Below are 21549 nucleotides of genomic sequence, written 5' to 3' on the forward strand. Positions count from 1 at the left end.
TAATTGAATTAGTCTATTCAACAAAGAGAGCATGTTTTCTTTCCTCTTTCCATCCCCATCTTTCTTGCTCCTCTTTTAATTCACTTTAATTAGTGTATATCAGACTAATATAAACATTCCCCTTAAATAAACAATCTAACGCGCAATATCCCTCAATATTTATAGTATCCTAGAAACCATTGTTAAAGGACAAGTTCATTCTAAATCTCACATAAAACAATAACATTTTTTGCTTGGTGTGATTTTGTCTTGTTTTTCTGAGGGTAATTGACATCAGTGCACATGATTTTTTAAGCACAACTACAGTTTGATAGCAGGAATGATTTAAACAAACTCAAACTTGTCGATAATCATAACAATTGTCTCTAATCAAAGAATCAGGGCTTCTTTCTTTCACCATTTTGCTCTGCAATTCACAATTTAATGCAGTAAACCAGAATGCAAACAGGGCAGATGTTTTGCCTCAGTTTTGGAAAAGCATTCAGGAAACTTCGGAAATAATAATTTGCAGAAATTGAAATGAAGTGGACATGGTGCTAAAACTTTACATTTTTTACATTCAATTTTCATGTTTATTTGTCTCCAGGGTGGTCTCCGTGGTGATGACCCTCAGACGACCCTTACAGCCTTCGTCCTCATAGCGCTGGCTGAGGCGCAGCAGGCGGGAATCCGCTGCAGTGGTCAAAACATAGAGGTAAAGAACACAGAAAAAACATCTTGTATTAGCAGATGGCTTTTATCCATAATTCACGGTTGCCTGTAAAGTACTTGTTTATGTCCCTGTCATTATGACTTGTGGTAGAGTTGTACTTGAAACTATAATCTACTGTATCTGTGTGCTTTAAGGTAATTATGCATAAGACAGCCCAGTACCTGAAGCGTGCACTGATGACGTCGGGGAGGAGACCATACACGGTGGCCATTGCCTCATACGCACTGGCTCTGCAGAGAAAAGTCTTCAACCCGACACAAATTTTACTGAAAGCTGCAGCTCCAGGTATCCTGCATGTTTCATTTGTTTCATTTTTAGAGCAGAGGATATTACCTGCAAAAACTAATAAGTTACTTTTTGTAATTTTAAAAACTGCTTCAATCTGTACTTTGCATTTTAGTTTTTGCAATTCTTTGGCTCAATTTCAGACATCATGTTTTAGAACAAAAAAAGTTGTTGTTGAAGGGGACATATTATGCTTTTTATGGTTTTCTGTTATTTATATACCATTATGATGTTGTATATCTGTGCTAAACACAGTCAAAGTTCCAAAACTTGAGGTTAACATATGTAGAAATGTCCCTGTTGTCTGTGAAGATTTTTTTATACCTATGTTATTTTTTTCCCTCACCTGCATTCTGCGAAGACCCGCCCTTACTCTGCCTCTGATTGGCTCTGACCCTGATATTCTTACCCTAACCCTAACCATCTCACTCCTCATGCCTAAATCTAACCATAAACGGTTACCTGTTCCACAGCTTTTGTTGCCAAGGTTGTTGCTAAGGCTTTTTCATTTGATGTTTGCTCTGTCCACTCATATTTCGGATCAGATTTCAGCTCAAACATGTACTGATGTATTTGAGAAGTTGACATTTTGAGTAAATAACCAGAAAAATAAGTGAAATCCCAGTCCTATAGTTTGTGTCATAGTTTGTTTACATTGCCTCTGGAGCTGGTGGAAGTCTCCTGAGGGAAAGCTTCCAAGAGCTGGCCAATCAGAACAGATTGGGTTCTTTATGAGGGGGGCCTTAAAGAGACAGAAGCTAAAACGGCCCGCTTCAGACAGAGGCTGAACTGAGGTGCTGCATAAAGGGCCAGTATAAGATAAATAAGGAGTTTTTTGAACTTTAAAACATGCAAAGATATTCCAATAGAGCCTCAGATTAAAAATATAGAGCTGGAAATGTGCCTAATGTGCCTAATATGTCCCCTTTAAGTTAAAACTGATATATCTTCTATAAATCTCTATACTGTGTACCTTTCTCCCTAGTCTCCACCACATACAGTTACTGAAGTGTGGAGTTCAGGCATGCAGCCAATGCTCTCATCCAGAGGGAATGCAATAGCAAGAATTAAACAATCATACAGCATCTAGCCAGTTAAATTATTTTATATTAAACATGTCAGGCAATAACCAGTTAGTCTTAAATTTAGCTGCAGAGTTCATTTTGATACTTTTTAAAATTAATTTTCAGATTAGCACTGTCGCCTCACATTATAAAGGTCCTTGCTTTGCATCTTCATTATTCAGTGTTAAAGGTATGGTGAATGAATGAGTGCCTTGTCCTTCTCATTAGCTTACGCAGGGGCTCTTTCTCTCTCCTCCAGGTGGCAGCTACTGGCCCGACAGTCAGAACACCTTGTTCGCCCTCGAGGGGACCGGCTACGCCTTGCTGGCTCTAGTGAAGCTGGGCCGCATGGCTGAAGCTGCAGTGCCCTTCAAATGGCTGAACAGCCAGCGGAGGAGAGGAGGAGGCTTCGGGTCTACTCAGGTAACAGCGGAGGGATGGGGTGGGGACATTTGGGAGCTGAGTATGTAACAAGTAATCAAGTATTGTAGTATGTAACAAGATATTCTAAGCTTTCAGCTTTCAGCTTTCAGCTTTCAGCGGCCTCTCATAGATTTATTGTTGACTTCAGCATGTTTTGACAGTTGGCTTTCTTCACTTCACACAGGATTAGTGAGGGGTTTTCTTTTTATAATAGAAGAAAATATGTTAGAGTAGAAGCAAGATTAACCTTTTCAACATGTGTGATGTTTTCTCTAATGCAGTTGATTAAATACCTGAAAAATCAAGGCACTTTATTGGTGCAAAAGCATGTAAATCCAAAATTATCATAAAGCACCTGTGTTCAGTGATTCACAGCTTGGCCTGAAATGACCGAATGCAACCAGGGATATTAATGGGATAGTTACCTCAACACAAACTCAGTAACAAAACTTCTCATAGTTGACAAAATCCTGATGCATAATTGTCTGCTGTGCTTTAATGAATGATGTAAACTCTGTTCTTGGTGTATTTTATTGCAGTTTTGGTAACAACATAAACTTCCTGCTTAAAGAGAAATTTCAGTCCAGATGAGATGATCATACTTCTGGCTGCACAGATAGACCAACACAAACTTTTCTCCACATTGTGGTTTGTCATAATGCATGTACAGCTTATTATAAGCCAGCAGAGGGAAGCATCACATAAGAGATGACTAACACAACCTTTTGGTACACAAAAGGTCTGAATGGTGTTTTGTGTAATGACTCACAGAGTGAGTTTTAAGGTCTTTTTGGGGTTCCTAAAGGTGTTGCTTTGATCTCAGCATCACTTTCTGCACTGATACTCACCCAAATATGCACAATTTTGGACAATTTTGGACAGTGAATCTGGACAGTTCTGGCAGATTGTGTCTAAAAAATATTTTTTTTCTAGTATAACTGCAACAATTCAAACTTTATGTGCAGTGATGATATTGATCAGTCTATAATGTGAACAGTTAACACAGTGAGTTAAGCTGACTACAAATTCTGCTCTTGATTATTAAACAATAAGGTTGCAAAGACAAATTCTACAAAATTGTTTACTGTACCTTGTGAATATGATCAAACTAGGAAGATAATAATTAAGGTAAATAGTAGTGCATATGACCCTAACCCTAACAGACCCCTTTGAAGTGAGACAAATAGCAGTGATGAAATGACAGACAATGCAGTAATTCAGGCAAGAAAAATGCAAAAATGTTATCAAGCTGTGAAAATTGTGTCTTTCTCCTTTCTTCCCCTTCTCCCTTGTCTGTCTGTCCTCTCTCAGTCCACCATGGTGGTACTCCAGGCGCTGTCAGAGTATCTGATCAACAAACCTCCTCCCGATGACCTCAGTCTGGATGTGGACGTCAAAATAACGGGGCGCAAGGAAATTTTGTACCATTTCAACCCCATGACTGCCTATGCTGCTCGCTCTACCAGGGTGAGAGAAATATAATCTCAGTTAGTGAATTCAGGCAGAGATCACAGACAGTATCATGAAGTTTAGAAGTCTTCTGTGCAAATATCCTCACTCAAAGTTCTTTAACTATACAGTTCATAGCTGACTTTCAACATCAAACAAACAACTTGGAGGAAATAACAAAATCAAGCAGTGTATTTTTGATTTATTTGTTTAAAAATCCTCTGCTTTTCTTCCATAGCTGCCTGCTGATCTTGGCCTGGCTGTTGAGGCTCGAGGGAACGGACAGGGAATACTGGAGGTATGACTAACTCTGTGGAGGAATATTGGTATCACTGCCAGTTTCACAACTCATTGAAAAACAATTAATTGTCATTCAATTCTTGTGTGTCTCTCTGTCACTTGAACTTTGACCCAAGGTCGTGACCTATTACAACCAAGTGCATGAGGTGGATGAGAAAATGCCCTGCAAGCACTTTGAGCTCAGTGTCACCATCGAGGAATCAAGCGGTAACTCCAATCATAAGTGCACACATAACTGCATGATGTCTGGCTCTCTAGTGTTACTTTCTGTCCTCTTAGGTTGAGTAAAGTCACTATTAGTACCTCAAAGAGATGAGCTTTAAACCTGAAAACATAGAATTAAGTCAGAAAGATGAATACAAGTGCATTTTGAAACGTATCATAAAATATTGTTAAAAACAACAACATGAAGTAACCTAAAACGAAAGATAATATATAGTGTATTGTACCATTATATAATACTGTACTGTCAGTTACAAAAAACATTTATCAATGACTTTCCCTAAATTACATATTCATCAAAATAAAACATACACTTAACTTTAACAACAATATATACTGTATATAGTGAACAGTGGGGTCCAAATGTCATAGACCACTTTCCCATTGGGAAGGCTCAGACTTTTGGACCCCTTTGTATATATACAGTATATATATATATATACCCTATATATGTAGCATTATATACAGTATATTTAAGTCCTTGGGATAAGATACTCAACCACTGTTAATTAAATAATCCTTTTTTTGTCCCGTAACAGAAAAGCCTCCAGAAGATGTAGAAAAGTCCTACCAGATCACCATCAAAGTGAAGTGAGTTACTGTATTGCCTTAAACTATGTGTGTGATTTGTATAACCTTCATTTAAACTGATCTAAAATCAATAACCTGCCTGGTGATGAGATGATGACTATTGTTTTACTTCCACAGGGCTTTAGGACCCAGCGATGTCAGGATGGTGGTCCTGGATATCAGTCTGCCTACCGGCTTCACCCCCGAAAACTCAGACCTGGAGATGGTAAACAGCCTCCAGCACCACTCTCACTAGCTCTCAAAAAATGTCAGAGACTTTATGTAGTAATTCAGAGAAGAATATTTTCTAGAGCTTAAATCACAAGAGCATGCTATAGCAGTAGACCTCTGTCAGCAGCCATCAGGATGTAAATGACACAAAAAACAGCTCACATTTTCACACCAGAGAAGAACAAACATGCAGATTGGAACATACGATACAATAATAAACTTTATACAATTTTTTTTGAACACTTCATGAACTGCTTTATAAAAAAGACAATCATGTCTCAATGTAAGTGTCTCAAGCAGGGAAGGAAAACATTTAACAGGAAAAAAGGAAGAATTTTCTTCTTTAAAAGTTAAAAGTTTACCACATCATGATAAAAACCTGTGATAGCTAAATGACTTGCCACATGTCCAGGCCAGTACTGATGACTAATTCTCTGTCTGTGTATGTGTTTGTCCAGTTGTCCAACTCAGTGGACCATTACATCAATAACTTCAAGATTGTTGATAATCTAAGCGACAGAGGCTCTCTGATCATTCACCTGTTCAAGGTAACAACACTGTGGAGCTCAGTCAAGTTCATTTGTCTGCAACCAGAAATTGCTTCATGTTGTCAATGTGCACAAATTCAAGATTATTCTTCCATAAAATATGGTTAGTTTTTGCATCTATTTATGTTGCTATTTATAGGTATTTACCAAGAAGCAGTTTTACAGGTTAACATTCCCGAGTAAAACCTAGAACAAGTCTTTTTTCAACAGTCTGAGATTTGAGCAGTTTCCAGGTTTTACTCAACTGGAAACTCAGACTAAACAAACTATATCAATATTCTCACTGACTCTGTAATGTCTCTGTGTCTCTTCTCTGCTTTGTTGCACTAAATGATCCTCTCCTCCTCTCAGGTGTCTCATAAAGAGCCAGAGATCCTGATCTTCAGGCTTCAGCAGAGCTTCAAAGTCGGCCTCCTCCAGCCATCCTCAGTCACTGTCTACGAGTATTATAACCCAGGTAGGAGAACAAAACCACACCGTCACCATACAGAAGAACTTAGGCTGGAATTGTTTCAGACCTCTGCTCTGCCTTTTTTTCTGCATTTTGAAAATAATTAAGATATAAAAACGATATTTACTGATATTAGCGAATACACTTCATACAGTGTCACTGTGAGACTATGAGAACTAGTTTGCTCCCTAAACATCCTAATAGATACTGAAAAGCCAATCTAGGACAAAAAATTTGCAGACTTAGTCCTGAACACAGACTGATTATGCAAAATGTTTCCTATTTATTAGTTATTTTTATTTGAGTAAAAAAACAATATTGCAACTTTAATGTTTTGGTATCATGTGGTGTATATCTCTTCACTGTCTTGTTCTGTCAGACCACCGCTGCAGTCGTACGTACACTCCCAGCGAGGACATAGAGGACCTTACTCAGATCTGCAGCGACAACGTCTGTCGCTGCACACAGGGTAAAATGTGCATGTGTCTTCAACACCCCATTAACAAACATGTGTGTGTGTGTGTATTTATAGTGCCCGTCATTTTCACTTTCTGTTTGCTCACAATCTCCAGGTGACTGCTGCATCTCCAAAACTGACAATGAAAACTTCCCCAGCAAAGAAAGAGAGACATTTGCCTGCAAGAAGTTACATCATGGTACGATACACTTTCTCACATTCACACACATACAGCAGAACTTGGTCAGAGAAAGTTTATAGTCAAGTTAATTGAAATTCATTAGGTAATTGCTGGTTAAAAGCTTTTACAATATTATATAAAAATATAAGAGAGAATTTTTTAATGGAAAAATGGAAATGATGCTGCCTTGAACATCCAATTATAAGCAGCAAATGAATGCAAGTCTAAATGTTTGAGTAATTTCCTGAAAGCTATGTAGGTTTAAATGTGTTTAATGGTGTAAAATGAGTGCAGTGCATCAATGGATGACTGGAACATGCAATAGGAGGCTGCACACTCCATGCATAGTCTTGATTAAGCGTGGTGGCACAAATGAGCAGATAGCATGAGAGAAGTTATTTGCAATTCTTGCCGGAATATACAGAATCTATGCGTCAAAGATTTGTGTGGTTGCAGTAAGAAAAGGAGAAAAATATCAAGCTTTCCAATTACTTGCTAGAAATAGGATTAATAACAGGACTAATTCTTGCAGCATTTATTTTTAGTCATTGTGGCATAAGCAAATTTTGCTCATTAGGGTGTGATACTACTACTACTGTACATGTGAGAAAATAGAAAGATCAAATTTGGCAAGCCAAAACCATTCAGTTTCATCTTCTGTGGACTGTGAACATCCACAGCAAATTTCATGGCATCATGACCACAGGCCTCATCACTAGCAGGGCAAAATGACAAGTTTTATTGTTCATGTGCTTCAGTTTTCCAGGTGAAGGTGCTGAGTGTCACCAAGGGTTATTATGACAAATACGAGATGGAGATCACAAAAGTTATCAAGCTGGGTGAGTCACTGCCTTCGCTGTCTGTCTGTCAGGCTCTTGCTTGTACTTTGGCAAACACTGGCGGGCTTAGACATGTAGTTTTTGATGTCACACACTTCACTCATTTGTTAACATATTTTAACTCTTTGCTCCTATTTTTAAATATCTGTTGCTCTCTTCTTCCTTGCTGTCCTTCTTTTCCCTTACGTTTTTCTCTGTATGAAAGAATTCTCACCATTTGCTTGCACAATGTCAAACTTCACAGCAGGCCACAATTTTTTATTTATTCCAAGTCAGATTTGGAAGCTGAAATAATATTTTTTGTACTGAAGCTAGTTGATAATTTGTTCTTTTACACTATGTTAATTTTGTAAAATATGTCTTGCAACAGCATTAAGACAATCGTGGGAGACCAAAACTCTCCACTGACATCCAGACTAATTACATTATTTTATGGTTATCAAAAAAATAACATATTATTTTAAATTTCTTTTGCTACATTCCAGGTTTGGAGGCCGGAGTGGTAGTGGGTCAGAAGAGGTTTTTTATGTCTCATGGAGGCTGCAGAGATGGGCTCAACCTGAAGCAGGGCTCTCAGTACCTCATCATTGGCCCCAAAGAGGACCAGTGGAATATTGATAGCAGCACAAACGGGTGAGGAGAGCAAGTAAAAATAAATAAAGTTGTGAGAAAAGTTAATGTTATGATAATCATCTTGTGCGCATGCCTCAGAGTTATGGTCGTCCACTACAATGGTGTTTACCAAACAAGAAAATACATTAGTGTTGTGGTTGTCCGCCAGAAACTGTCATAAATTGACAAATTGATAAATCCAGATTTAAGCCACATTTTTACGATAAACTTTTAAGTTTTGTTGTTGTTGTTTCTTTTTAAGTATATCTTTTAAGCGGATGAAGGATTTTAGTCATCGGACATCTGGATCTTAAGTTATCAGAGAAACAAGCTGAGCAAACGTTAGCCGCAGTTCGGCTCACACAGAGACCCTACTGGACGTCCTGCGTCCGCTGAACAGCATCGGAGAAACACTGATTTTTCATGTGAAACTGCTTTATACAGTGTTTTTACCGGTTTTCATCCCCATGTGCATTAGTTTTGAGGAGGAGGAGACCTCTGCGGATTATTTGGCTCCCGCTAAACACCTGCTGAATGTCTGGATCTTAAGTTGTCAGAGAAACAAGCTGAGCAAAAGTTAGCAGCAGCTTGGCTTGCAGCCCCTACGGACGTCTTGTGTCTGCTGAACAGCGTCAGAGAAGCACTGATTTTTTATGTGAAACTGCTTTATTCAGTGTTTCTACCAGTTTTAATCACCGGGTGTGTTTGTTCTGGAGAGGAGGAGACCTCTGCGGATAATTTGGTTCCTGGTAAAAACCTTCTGAACAATGAACAGTGAAGGAATCCTAACCCAGAGAGGCTGGTTGTTTAACAATGAAGACAACAACTCCCATGATCCCATGCTACTTCACAACATCAACAAACTCCATCTTTTGTTATTGTTTTGAATGAGGTACCCCTAGTGGCAGAAATTACATATTGTGCGTTTAAATAAATTTGGATTTTGAAGTCTGTGTGCGGATAGGCACTTTTCATTGATGCAGATTTCTGATAGCCTCGCACCTACATGTGATGTGCTACACTCCTTCCTCTGTTTGTGGCTACATCAAAAACTGAGGTTTGTGAAAACATAACTGACCTCCTAAGTACAAACTATGGCTTGAAAAGGCTGCTTCATTTTTATTTTCCACACCAGGAGAAGTAAACCCTGAGTTTCTGGCTTATAATCAATCATGAGGTTAATGGGGACAAGCGAACAAATGAATCACACAGGTGTAACTCTTTAAAAAACGTATCTTGATACATTCTGATCTCGTAAAATACAACTTAAATGTAAATAAACTCCTCTGTCTTTTTGCTTCCTGTCTGACAGATTCAACTACATATTAGGGAAGGACACCTGGGTGGAGCGCTGGCCTTCATCTGCAGAGTGCTCCAGCAATCCCAGCCTGCAAGCTAAATGCCAGAGCCTTGATGATACTGCAGAGGAACTGTCTGTCAACTCCTGCAGGCTGTAGACGTGTCTGAGAAGCGATATTGTGTTGGAAAGATGAAAAATAACTGTGTACACAAGGATTTACTAGTCATACAACCCAATCTGTGCAATAAGGACATTTTATTCAAATGTTATTTGTGTTTTCATGGTGGAAAAGAGAACAGAAAGTGATAAAGCAGTTATAATATCATGTTCCATAAGATTATTCTGTACTGATTATATAATATAAGAATGAGGAAAAAGTAAATACGACTGGCAACAACAAAGCATAACAAAATATCCAAATTTTCACAATGAATAACATGTCTAACATGAGCTATGAAACATATTGCTGATCAGGGTGTGATAAAAACTGGAGCAAGACACCATTTGTGTCAACCTTGATACACAGGTCCTGTTCATTATGTTCTTGAGGTTTACAGTTAAACAATTATTCTTCATTATTTTTTGTGAAGAAGGTTGGCATAAGGGCAGCATGAAGTGTGTTTCTGTCAGATAGATTTTTAGGTTGATCTAGAAGATAGTCAGTGACTCAGCAGTCTGAACTGTGGAAACTGAATGGGGTTTTCTTTTGCATTGGTACTGTTGAACTTTTCTTCCTCACATTTTCACTGTTGTCTGGACTCTCTCCAGTCTCACATGATTGCTTGGAGGCGAGAATTACAAAAAAATGATTGGATTTTCAATTATTTTACATAAGGGGAATTCCAGTTTCAAGAAACATCTTATTGTTTTTGTTTTGTTTGGTTTGGGTCATTGTTGTTTTCAGTAGTAATAACATTGCACTCTCCAAGTTGAATGAAATATAGGAACACAGCGGCAAGTATTCACACAATCATACAGGTTTTAAACAAACAAAGTTACCATAATATAAATAAACAAAAATAAAGATCTAAAATAAAAAAATAAATAAAAATAAAGTGAAATACAATGCACACAATGTTATACATTTCCTCTCAATGTATACATTTATTGTCATAATTAAATTAAAACATATGTCAAAAGGAAAATTCTTTAGCTTTTTTCTTTTGTTAAAGGTGCAATATATGACAATCAGCCACACTAGATGTCGCACTATAGCACCAACATCTCAGACCAAAACAAATGTGCACGCTATCGGTTCAGAAAGTGGCCCCTGAACTGATAGCTCACAAAACTCAGTTCAAACTGTCAAACTAGGCAGTGCTGATCAACTATGGATTCTGTTACTGCAAATGTTTTCAGAAACATATTTTACTGTACTGTTTAGCTGTAATATGATAACATTTGTGAAAGATTGTTGAAAACAGATGCAGGGAAGACAGGGAGGGACTCACTGCTGCTATATTAATGTTCTAAATTGGGCTGAATGTCGTTTATTGCACCTTTAACTGAATAAGGGTGCCATTAGTTTAAGAGGTGGAAAGGAGGTTTTTTTCCTTTTTTAGAAAGACTGTCTGTCATGGTTGCCATCAGCTCATCAATAATAAGCTTCGTCCAAGCTCTGACTGGACAGTTGATTGTTTTTCAATTTTGACATGGACAGCAAGTCTCCAAATATAACCCAATAGTCAATCCATATCTCTGATTGGTTGTTGCTTCATTTAATCAATCCTGGGATTACTTGGGAGTTGCTCTTAAGAGACTTTTACACTTTGTTGTAAGTAGGCATAAGTCAATTGGGAAATGTGTCTTATTGCCCACACTCAACAAAAAAAACATTGGTTGACTCTTTAGATCATTTTTAAGTGTAATTCCTTTGTTTTTGATTCTGTTTGATAAATACGGGCCCCAAGGACTTGAGTTATCATTATTTAGTTATATTCTTAATCCCAGTTCGGGTTTCTCTTAGGCACAGACAGAAGGGAAACAACACATCAGTTAAACTCTGTTCTTATAATTTTTCTTTCTGGCTTCAGAAACAAAGAAAAAAACGAGCAAAAAACAAAACAAAACAAAAAAAAACCCAACAACACATCAGCAGGTAAATAATGTACAGACGAATAGTTACATCAAGCAGATCTACTTACAAGGCTTAGAGAGAAGTTGTCTTGAACTGTAACTTTCATTTGTGGTCAGGAGACCAGAAGACAGAGATCAGAATCTTAAAATACACCAGACTTCCTCTTCACATTATTGATATGCATGATGAGCTGAATGCCAGTAAATACCTAAGAGAAGAACTTTGTTGCTGATTTACAAACTATATATAAACTTTGTACTGTAATCTATATAAAGGAGAGAATGAGAGACTAGTTTTGTGGCCTGATGGTTCCAAACCTTTTTTCCTGTCTTCTTTTTTTTTTTTTAAATGTGGCAACAATTCAGTATGTAAGAAATTGTTCTCTCAGGCTTCTCTCAGTGGTGCCTAAACAATTATGTGACAGATAATTCTCTTTACATTCATGCAAAGACATTAGAAACTAAGTGAGATAAGTTAACTCTAGTAGAGATAGAAAGCTCAATAAAATTACGGTATTAAGTTGAAATGACAACTGTTCACTTATATTGACAAAAGGTCACAGTCAAATTTGCTTTCCATTTCAATTTTCTCAGTTTGGAGAATCAGTTCTTTAGTTGACACAAGAATCTTACAGCTGTAGACGCTGCTGTTGGACCCATTTAGAAACAGGATCAGTATTAAGTCAACATGCAAGGCTGCTCTCAGTAAATTTGTTCAATTATAAGTGTACAGGAGTAGGGACTGAATTTGATACTGACCTCCATCATGGTTTGCATTGTTTTCATTGCAACAACCATGACTTATCTTACAGTGTATTACACACAAGTTTGTCATAGGTCATTAGGATTCATCCATACGCTGGGAATCCATTGATATTTATAACAAATGATATGGCAATCCATCCAACAGTTGTCAAGACATGTGACTAAAAACCAAATATGTCAACTTGCTGGTGGCACTAGAGTTGATGTCAGGGGATCACCAAAGTTAGTAGGATTCATCCTGTGGGGACCATAAGTTGCTGTTCCAATAGGACCAACAAACCAACCAACCGACTGACATTGCCATCTCCAGAGCTATGCCAGTAGCATAGCTAAAAATCAAATGATTACCTGCTTTAAAATTTAAAAAAGGTAGACTAGAGATTCCTGTTGTGTTCATCGGGCTTTGTTGACTGTGCTGTATAATGCAGCTGGGTCTTCCTCTGTTTCCTGACCTCTGGTTCTGAGAAGGAATTAAAAAAATTAATATGATCCTGGAGATGGTATAAACTAATAGTGATAGCAAGAATGTAAACAAAACAAGCAAATTCAACAGCAATAAAATGTTAAAATTAAAAAAAAGGTTCCTGTGTAAAGAGCTGCTCACCTTGGGGCACTGTTAAATTTGACAGCAGCATACTCAACACCCTCTTCTTCCTCTTCATGTCTTTGGAGTTGAGCTGGTCTGATGTTGGAGTAAACAGGATCTGCCTGATTGTTGGAGAACTTGACACTGGCATAGTGAATGTCATCCTGCTCCTCTGGCTGCCTCTCAGTGGGTCGACACTGCAAAGACAAATTTACTTTTACATGCGTAGTTATGTCTAGCTTTGGTAGAACATTATTGACCAATCTATTTATCTCCATCTCCACTTATTTTGTCAAGGTAAAGGAAGCACTTATCAGTTGCAATGTAAAGGAAGCCAGGGACCAGTATTTTTAACAGCTAATCTCATCCAACCAGCGCAACCCCAGAATCCCATTTAAACTATCAATCAGCTTGTAAACCCTCATCCACCTACTGCTGACGCTTCTTCTCTAGCCGACTACGACAAAATTCTTACCTTTGTCACAGATAAGATTTATCATATTAGGGCAAATATCACTCCCCCCACCTCTTTAGTCGACCTCCCTTGCCCTTCCGTGGATGTGTTTAGACAAATATTTTAGACAAATATCACTGCAAGATCTTATGAAAACTGTGTCACTTATGAGACCCTCATCAAGTCCCCTTGATATTATCCCATCAAAACTGCTTGAAGAAACTATAGAGTCAAACAGCCAGGCACTGCTGACCGTCATCCATAGCTCTCTGACCTCTGGAGTTGTATCAGATATTTTTAAAACCACTTGTGTTCAACTGCTCTTGAAGGGACAAGGTTTAGATCCCTCAGACCTAAAAAACTTCCGGCCAATTTCCAAACTAACCTTCATTTCAAAATTCCTTGAAAAAGTAGTGCTGGACCAACTACTACAGGCACTAAGTAACAACAATATTTTTGAGAAGTTTCAATCTGGGTTCCGCAAACTACACAGCACAGAAACTGCCCTTCTCAGAGTTACAAATGACTTACAGATGGCTGCAGACTCAGGTGCATGTTCTATATTACTACTGCTTGACCTCAGTGCAGCTTTTGATACTGTCGACCATTCCATCCTTATAGACAGATTAAAACAGTGGGCGAGTTTTACTGGAACTGCTCTGGACTGGTTTTCCTCGTACTTAGCCAACAGGAAATTTTTCGTTTCTGTTGGGGAATGTACCTCACAAACAGTTCAGACTATTCATGGAATACGACAAGGATCAATCTTGGGACCGATTCTGTTTATCCTATACATGTTACCCCTGGGACAGATAATCCATCATCACAGCATCTCCTTCCATAGCTATGTGGATGACACACAGCTGTACTTGTCATTTAAACTTTCTGACACTAGTAAATTAGCCTCATTACATAGCTGTCTACATGATATAAAAAGCTGGCTGTCCCAAAACTTCTTACAATTTGTTACAATAAGTGTTCATGAATAAAGTTCAATCTTACGAAGGGGGTCCCCACACCGGGTTTTGAACTAGGGTCTCCCAGATCATAGACAAGTCTCCTGACTGGGCTAAAACTTTACTCATCGCCTCATTGCAGGCCTTTACCTATTTATAGACCCATAACACAGAGACAGCACAGCGTGTAACATGTAGAGAAGAACTTCAGAGGTGATTATTGCTTTGCACTTTTCATTTACCGCCTATTTTTTACAATCTAACTTTGTGGAAAGGACAAGGGGAACAACAGGTTATGTAGAGTCCCTTGGGAGCACTTTGTGTGTGTCAGTAGCTCAGTCTTATCTCTGGGGAACACCCCCAACTCCAGGGGTGATGTCCAAATTAGGAAATGTGTATCATGTAGCAGGTGGATGTGACTCCCCTTGTTGAGACCTGCTGATAGACGTAACAGTGGAGCAGAGGAGAGAGACTGAGATAGCGATGTAACTGACCTGTGCACTGGTATTTGACATGTTTTTTTTTTTCTTCCCAAAAACAAATAATTTTTAAAATATTTGCATGAAACAAATATTTGTAAAAAAAAAAAACTCACTATTTGTGCTTTGCCAAATAACTTTTTTGTTTTCAGGCACACCCCTATTATTGACCAAAACAAAGCGATTCTCTCACATCACACCTATCTTGGCTTCATTGCACTGGCTTCCAGTCTCTTTTAGAATCCATTTTAGTGGTCTTAATCACAAACAAGGCTCTGAATGATCTGGCGCTGGAGTATATAACTGAGCTCCCTCAGGTCTGCCAGTCTGGGTCTTCTGACTATTCCAGAGTCCAGGTTAAAAACAAAGGGCGATCAAGTCTTTGCAGTACTGGCTCCTCGGCTCTGGAGCAGCCTCCCACTAAGCATCAGATCAGGTGATTCTGCCACTGCTTTAAATCTCGTCTTAAAACATATTTTTATAGAATGGCTTTTCCTAACAGCTGATAGACTACATTTCTATGGTCATGAGCTGTTTGATTTTTTTTTCTTATTGAGCGTTTTTATCGTTTTCTTCCTTCACTGAGAGTTTTTATCTTTTATTTGTGTAGATATATGGCATATATGTGTATATGTTTGTGTTTCATTATTTTACCTCTTGCAATTCTCACTAATATTGTTATGTTTTTGAATTCCCTCTCTTTTGGAAAGCCCTTTGTGCTTATTGCTTGAAAAGTGCTCTATAGATAAAATTGATATTATTATTATTATTATTATTATTATTATTATTATTATTATTATTATTATTATTATTATTATTATTGTCCCTGTTGTGATGGCAACAGGCTAAAGCCCCTTTCACACATTCAGTCTATCCCTGAAATGTTCAGGAACATTTCCTGCATGGGGTCATGCGTGAATGGGAGCAGGGATCGATATTCAGGGAAATCTGTACTGACAGTTTCCCACCTCAAGACCTAGTAACATTTCAGGGAAAATGCCGGTATGGTTGTGTTGCGAATGAAAGCAGTAACATTGCAGGGACAAGCATGTAAAGGGGTACGTCCGTCTGATGAAAGACGCTTTCATGTGGTGCCTTTCTCACCAGGGTTATTTCATCACCAGGAAACTAAGCAGTGACTCTGCTAGAATCATGGTTGGTTGTGTCACATTGTAATGGATTGAACTAAGTTTGAATGATAATCAGCAACTTGACAAGCAACCACAACCGGAAAGGCCTAAGCAGCATCACCTCAAGTAATGATACAGATCAAACAGATGTTCCTTTTTCACCAACAAGAGACAAAAGGGCAGGTAAAGAAACATAAGGTATTGAACAAATACCCTGTTCAAAATACAAAGTTCTGGATGTAGCAGGAATATAATCATGACCAAGTGATGAAGAGGATTGAAGAGTGACTAATGGCGATAAGGACATTGAACTGCTTCACACCTTGACTGAGTTTTCATGTTGTACTTTATGATACTGAGTGATTAAGCAGTGTGAACTGAACGGCTGAACCAAAGCAGGGTTTCACTGGATTTTTCACTGAATTGTTTAATTCTCTTTACTCACCTGTTCTCTGTTCTCAGCTCTCTCTCCGGGCTCTGATAATTGCTTACAAGGCCTCTTTTTACTGGTTAGGGGAATTAATTAAGAAAAACAAATTATTTCATAATTCAGTTATCAAACTGTACTTAATAAGCAATGCTTTAGTAAAACAAATCTACTTACTTTATCAATAGGAAGACAAAGAGTAGTATGATAGACAGAAGAACAGCAGTGGTTGTTCCAATGACAATTGATTTCCATGCTCCTGGGTAATGGTGATAAAATACAACACTGATATAGCAAAAAAAAAAAATCTTCTTTTGAGATAGTACAATAATAATGATGGCCCTCCTAGGAAACAAATAACATTATTATGTGGGATGTGTGAGTTCATGTTTCTCTCAGCCACTATTGAATACAAATGGCTCTATATTTGTAGTGGCGCTACAACCAGGTCAAGCAGAGCTCTTATAGTAATAAGTAACTGAAGCACTTTTGCACATACCATCACTGCGCCTGTATAAACTGAAACCAGTCATTGCAAAAACCTTTGCAATGACCACACTAACATTCACTCCCTCTAATATACACATAGAATGACCAGCTGCTTCTTCTCACCTGACCTGAAGAGTTTCATGTGGATGGTTTAACTTGAAAAGGGCTTCATTAAATTGCCACCACAAAATCCCCCCACCTGCATTTCATCATATGGTGGATTATGACCGATGATGTGTACATATGTGAATGAACTGAAAAAATGTACCTGCTACAACAGTCAGATATGAGGTGGAGTTATGACGTCCTCTTTTGTTTTGGGCTACACAGTAATAATTTCCACTGTGTTCAGGTCTGACATCAGTGATGGTGAAGATCTGTCCTGATGCTTTTGGTGAGTCTTCATTCTCCTTGTACCAGGTATAATTAGCTGCTGGGTTAGCATCACTGCTACAGGTCAGATTCACTGAACTGCCCTCCACTATCTCACCAGAGAAACTCACTGACACAGAGGGAAGCTTTGGAGCATCTAGGGGGCAATATGTATAGAGACCAAACAAATCAGTATTTTTCTTCAGGTTCATTTTGATGTGTACAAAAACCAGCAGGAGGGGACCAAATAAAAAATGGCCATGCTTGAATCTGCCTTTCAGTCTTTCTACCTTAGAACATGATGTTTCTACCAGACTAATCTCAGACAGCAGATAAATCATAACATACAGTTATACCCCACTTTGTGTGTCAGAGATTTGATTGGTTTTGTACTCACACTGGACATCAATGAATAGAGATGAAGAGTTAATCTGTCCATAATTATTCTCAGACTTGCAGTGGTATGACCCTCTGTCTTCAGAGCTGATGGAGGTGAAATGATAAATTCTTTCTGGTCCTTGAAGCAGTGTTTGGTTCTCCTTGTACCAGGTGTATTTAGCAGCTGGGTTAGCATCACTGCTACAGGTCAGAGTCACTGAACTGCCCTCCACTATCTCACCAGAGGGACTCACTGACACAGAAGAGGCCTTTGGAGCATCTATAAAATACATATTAACACAGATTATTTTAAGGTGATGATTACTAAAGTGGCACATGATTTTAAAAACAGCATCATGCATGTGGCAGCATCTGGAAACTTGAAGGTGGTGTGGTGAATGGAGTAGATATTGTATTAATGTTTTGCTGTCTCATGTTGCTCTGCATGGCTTGTGAACTGTCTTGTGAGTGCTTATTTTGTTGCAATTGTCTTTGTGGCATCTTCTTGCCTGTTATTTTCAACCATCACTTCATTGGTTTCAGAACATCTCCCCATGGGACTGAAGTTGAAAATTAGCCAGCTGGCTAACACAGAAACATTGATTAATGTGCATTGTGCTTAAAATAAGTGAAATGTCTGAACGTTTGAACTGAAGGAAACAGAACTGTTAAATTATACTTTTACAGCAGATGGAACCTGAAGAAAACATGCATGATCTGCAAAATGCTTTTTGGTTAAAAAAGTGCAAAGATGTTTACCAGTGTAAGCAGTATTTTACTTTTTAAATGAGCTGTTTCACCCACATTTCACATCAATAAAGATGTGTTTAGATGTCCTCTTCCCCAGCTGGTTCTCAGCTGTACAGTAATACTCTCCAGATTCAGAGGACTGGATGGAGCTGAAGACAAGCTGTGGATCTTTACTGAGAGGTTGAAGGTCTGGATTTACATTCTTCTTGTACCAGGTGTATTTAGCTGCTGGGTTAGCATCACTGCTACAGGTCAGAATCACTGAACTGCCCTCCACTATCTCACCAGAGGGACTCACTGACACAGAGGGAAGCTTTGGAGCATCTGGAGGGCAATATGTATAGAGACCAAACAAATCAGTATTTTTCTTCAGGTTCATTTTGATTTGTACAAAAACCAGCAGGAGGGGACCAAATAAAAAGCAGCCATGCTTGAATCTGCCTCTCAGTCTTTCTACCTTAGAACATGATGTTTCTACCAGCCTAAACTCAGACGGCAGATAAATCATAACGTACTGTTAAACCCCACTTTGTGTGTCAGAGATTTGATTGGTTTTGTACTCACACTGGACATCAATGAATAGAGATGAAGAGTTGACCTGTCCATAATTATTCTCAGACTTGCAGTGGTATGTCCCTCTGTCTTCAGGGCTGATGGAGGTGAAATGATAAATTCCTTCTGGTCCTTGAGGCAGTGTTTGGTTCTCCTTGTACCAGGTATAATTAGCTGCTGGGTTAGCATCACTGCTACAGGTCAGAGTCACTGAACTGCCCTCCACTATCTCATCAGAGGGACTCACTGACACAGAAGAGGCTTTTGGAGCATCTATAAAATACATATTAACACAGATTATTTTAAGGTGATGATTACTAAAGTGGCACATGATTTTAAAAACAGCATCATGCATGTGGCAGCATCTGGAAACTTGAAAGTGGTCTGGTGAATGGATGAATAGTAGATATTGTATTAATGTTTTGCTGTCTCCTGTTGCTCTGCACAGCTTGTGAACTGTCTTGTGAGAGCTTATTTTGCTGTTATTGTCTGTCTGTAATTTTTAATCATCATCTCATTAGTTTCAGACCATCTCGCCATGGGACTGGAGTTGAAAATCAGCCAGCTGACAAACACAGAGATGTTGATTAATGTGCGTTGTCCATATAAATAAATGAAATGTCTGAATGTTTGAACTGAAGGAAACAGAACTGTTAAATTTTACTTTTACGGCAGAAGAAAACACACATGATCTGCAAAATGCTTTTTGGTTAAAAAAGTGCAAAGATGTTTACCAATATAAGCAGTTTTTTACTTTTTAAATAAGATGTTTCACTCACATTTCACATCAATAAAGATGTATTCAGATGTCCTCTTCCCCAGCTGGTTCTCAGCTGTACAGTAATACTCTCCAGAGTCAGAGGACTGGATGGAGCTGAAGACAAGCTGTGGTTCTTTACTGAGAGGTTGAAGGTCTGGATTTACATTCTTCTTGTACCAGGTGTATTTAGCTGCTGGGTTAGCATCACTGCTACAGTTCAGAGTCAATGACCTGCCCTCCATGATATCACCAGAGGGACTCACTGATACAGAGGGAAGCTTTGGAGTATCTGTAAGATTATATGATATGAACACATATTAACTTTAAGATGTAAATATTATCGTAAAACAAAGTCTGTTTAATTTGCCGATAATTTATACTCTAAAGACAATAATGGAGGCAGGAACAAATGAAAGAACGTATAAGAGAATACATTTTCAATTTTCTTTTTAATGTTTGATTATTACCACTAACCAGTGTACTGTCTCAGTTACTCACTGCCTTTCATGTAAGCAGATTTGGATTCCTGCTGGTGGGGGCAGATTGCTAATTACTAATCACTAATCAGTTGTCCTTTTCTATATTTGTTTTTCCTCCCTTGGATTGCGTGTGTGTGTGTGTGTGTGTGTGTTCAGATTCTGCTTGCTGTGTTATTGGCCCTGTAGTTTCAGATAACTCTATCTGCCTCATTGTCACACATCTTTCTTGTCTTGTTCTATAAATCTTGCTGTCTCTACAAACATTCTGATGATATTACGTTGCTTAGTATGGTGTCTCTGCACTTGAATACACTTACACACCGTAGCACAAGCCAGCAGGTTATTTAAAAAAAACAAAAAAACAAACAACAATTGACATCACATTTTGGTCTGAGTAAAATAGTTAAGTTGCTAAAAGTACAAAGTATAAATGAAAAAGTGTAAGCAGTTAAACTGGGTCTGACTTGTTGTAGACTATGTGGGTCAAAGTTTTCACTTGATGTGTTAGTGGAACATTGCAGAGAAAACTCACACACTGAAGGAGAGGGGAAAGACTCATATCCTGATAGAGCACAAGAATACTGGTCCTCAGGATTAATTGAGTGCAGATGCAAATTAACTTTGTTTCCCTCCGTTGGCTGGCCATTCTTGTACCAGATGTAGGAAGGATCAACAGGCAGCTGACAATTGCTGTGACATGTCAGCTCTGTCCAGGTGGGATGCTGGTTGGGGGAAGATTTTCTAACATTCACTTGGAAGTCTGGATCTGTGAACAACAAACAGAAATGTGATTTCAGAATTAACTGTCAACATACAGCACATACAAGCAAATATCCACATGTTCACAGTAACATTTCCTCAATGATCTGAAACATCTGAAACTAACTGATCACAACGTGATCAGTTAGGAATCGACCATTTATAGCAAATGGTTATAAAGTTAGATTTGGTGGACATGAACCTGCTCTTTCACATAGATGAATATTAGATTTGAGCGACATAAACAATATAAAAAGCATAGTGCATAATGAGGAGACTGGGGCAGCAGATGGTGTCAGCATTAGCATGTAAACAGAGTAATAGTATGAAGTGTCGGATTATAATAGAAGCACTGTCCACTTCTATCAATATGATGACCATTATTAGTCAGCTGGTAGCCAAGCAGCTGGTAAAGCTCTGTGCTCTGCCTGAACTAATGTTTTGCTCCATTTCAAATGAAAATGTTACCTGTGACAGTCAAAGTGACTCCAGG

The 21549-nt window shown here is 38.4% G+C and overlaps 1 protein-coding gene and 1 long non-coding RNA gene across 2 annotated transcripts in view; one reads left to right on the plus strand and one right to left on the minus strand.

The window, feature by feature from the left end:
- Positions 1-10128, plus strand: part of LOC137180171 (complement C3-like) — a 32618-nt gene extending 22490 nt beyond the window's left edge. Inside the window, exons 30-44 of the mRNA XM_067585448.1 lie at positions 587-694; positions 847-997; positions 2321-2484; positions 3796-3951; positions 4172-4231; positions 4350-4440; positions 4995-5046; positions 5164-5251; positions 5715-5804; positions 6156-6261; positions 6635-6724; positions 6828-6911; positions 7652-7732; positions 8218-8365; positions 9657-10128. Of these exons, the coding sequence (XP_067441549.1) occupies positions 587-694; positions 847-997; positions 2321-2484; positions 3796-3951; positions 4172-4231; positions 4350-4440; positions 4995-5046; positions 5164-5251; positions 5715-5804; positions 6156-6261; positions 6635-6724; positions 6828-6911; positions 7652-7732; positions 8218-8365; positions 9657-9801 (1614 nt within the window). The 3' untranslated portion in view covers positions 9802-10128. The remainder of the gene's footprint in view (positions 1-586; positions 695-846; positions 998-2320; positions 2485-3795; positions 3952-4171; positions 4232-4349; positions 4441-4994; positions 5047-5163; positions 5252-5714; positions 5805-6155; positions 6262-6634; positions 6725-6827; positions 6912-7651; positions 7733-8217; positions 8366-9656) is intronic.
- LOC137180172 (uncharacterized) lies at positions 10115-17123 on the minus strand. Its single transcript, XR_010927920.1, has 4 exons — positions 16695-17123; positions 16536-16596; positions 13090-13268; positions 10115-12945 (listed from the first exon to the last, which is right to left on the minus strand). It is a non-coding gene; the product is annotated as an uncharacterized lncRNA (long non-coding RNA).
- Between the last annotated feature and the right edge of the window lie 4426 nt (positions 17124-21549).

Source organism: Thunnus thynnus, chromosome 3 (genome assembly GCF_963924715.1).
Source record: "Thunnus thynnus chromosome 3, fThuThy2.1, whole genome shotgun sequence".
Taxonomy (NCBI): domain Eukaryota; kingdom Metazoa; phylum Chordata; class Actinopteri; order Scombriformes; family Scombridae; genus Thunnus; species Thunnus thynnus.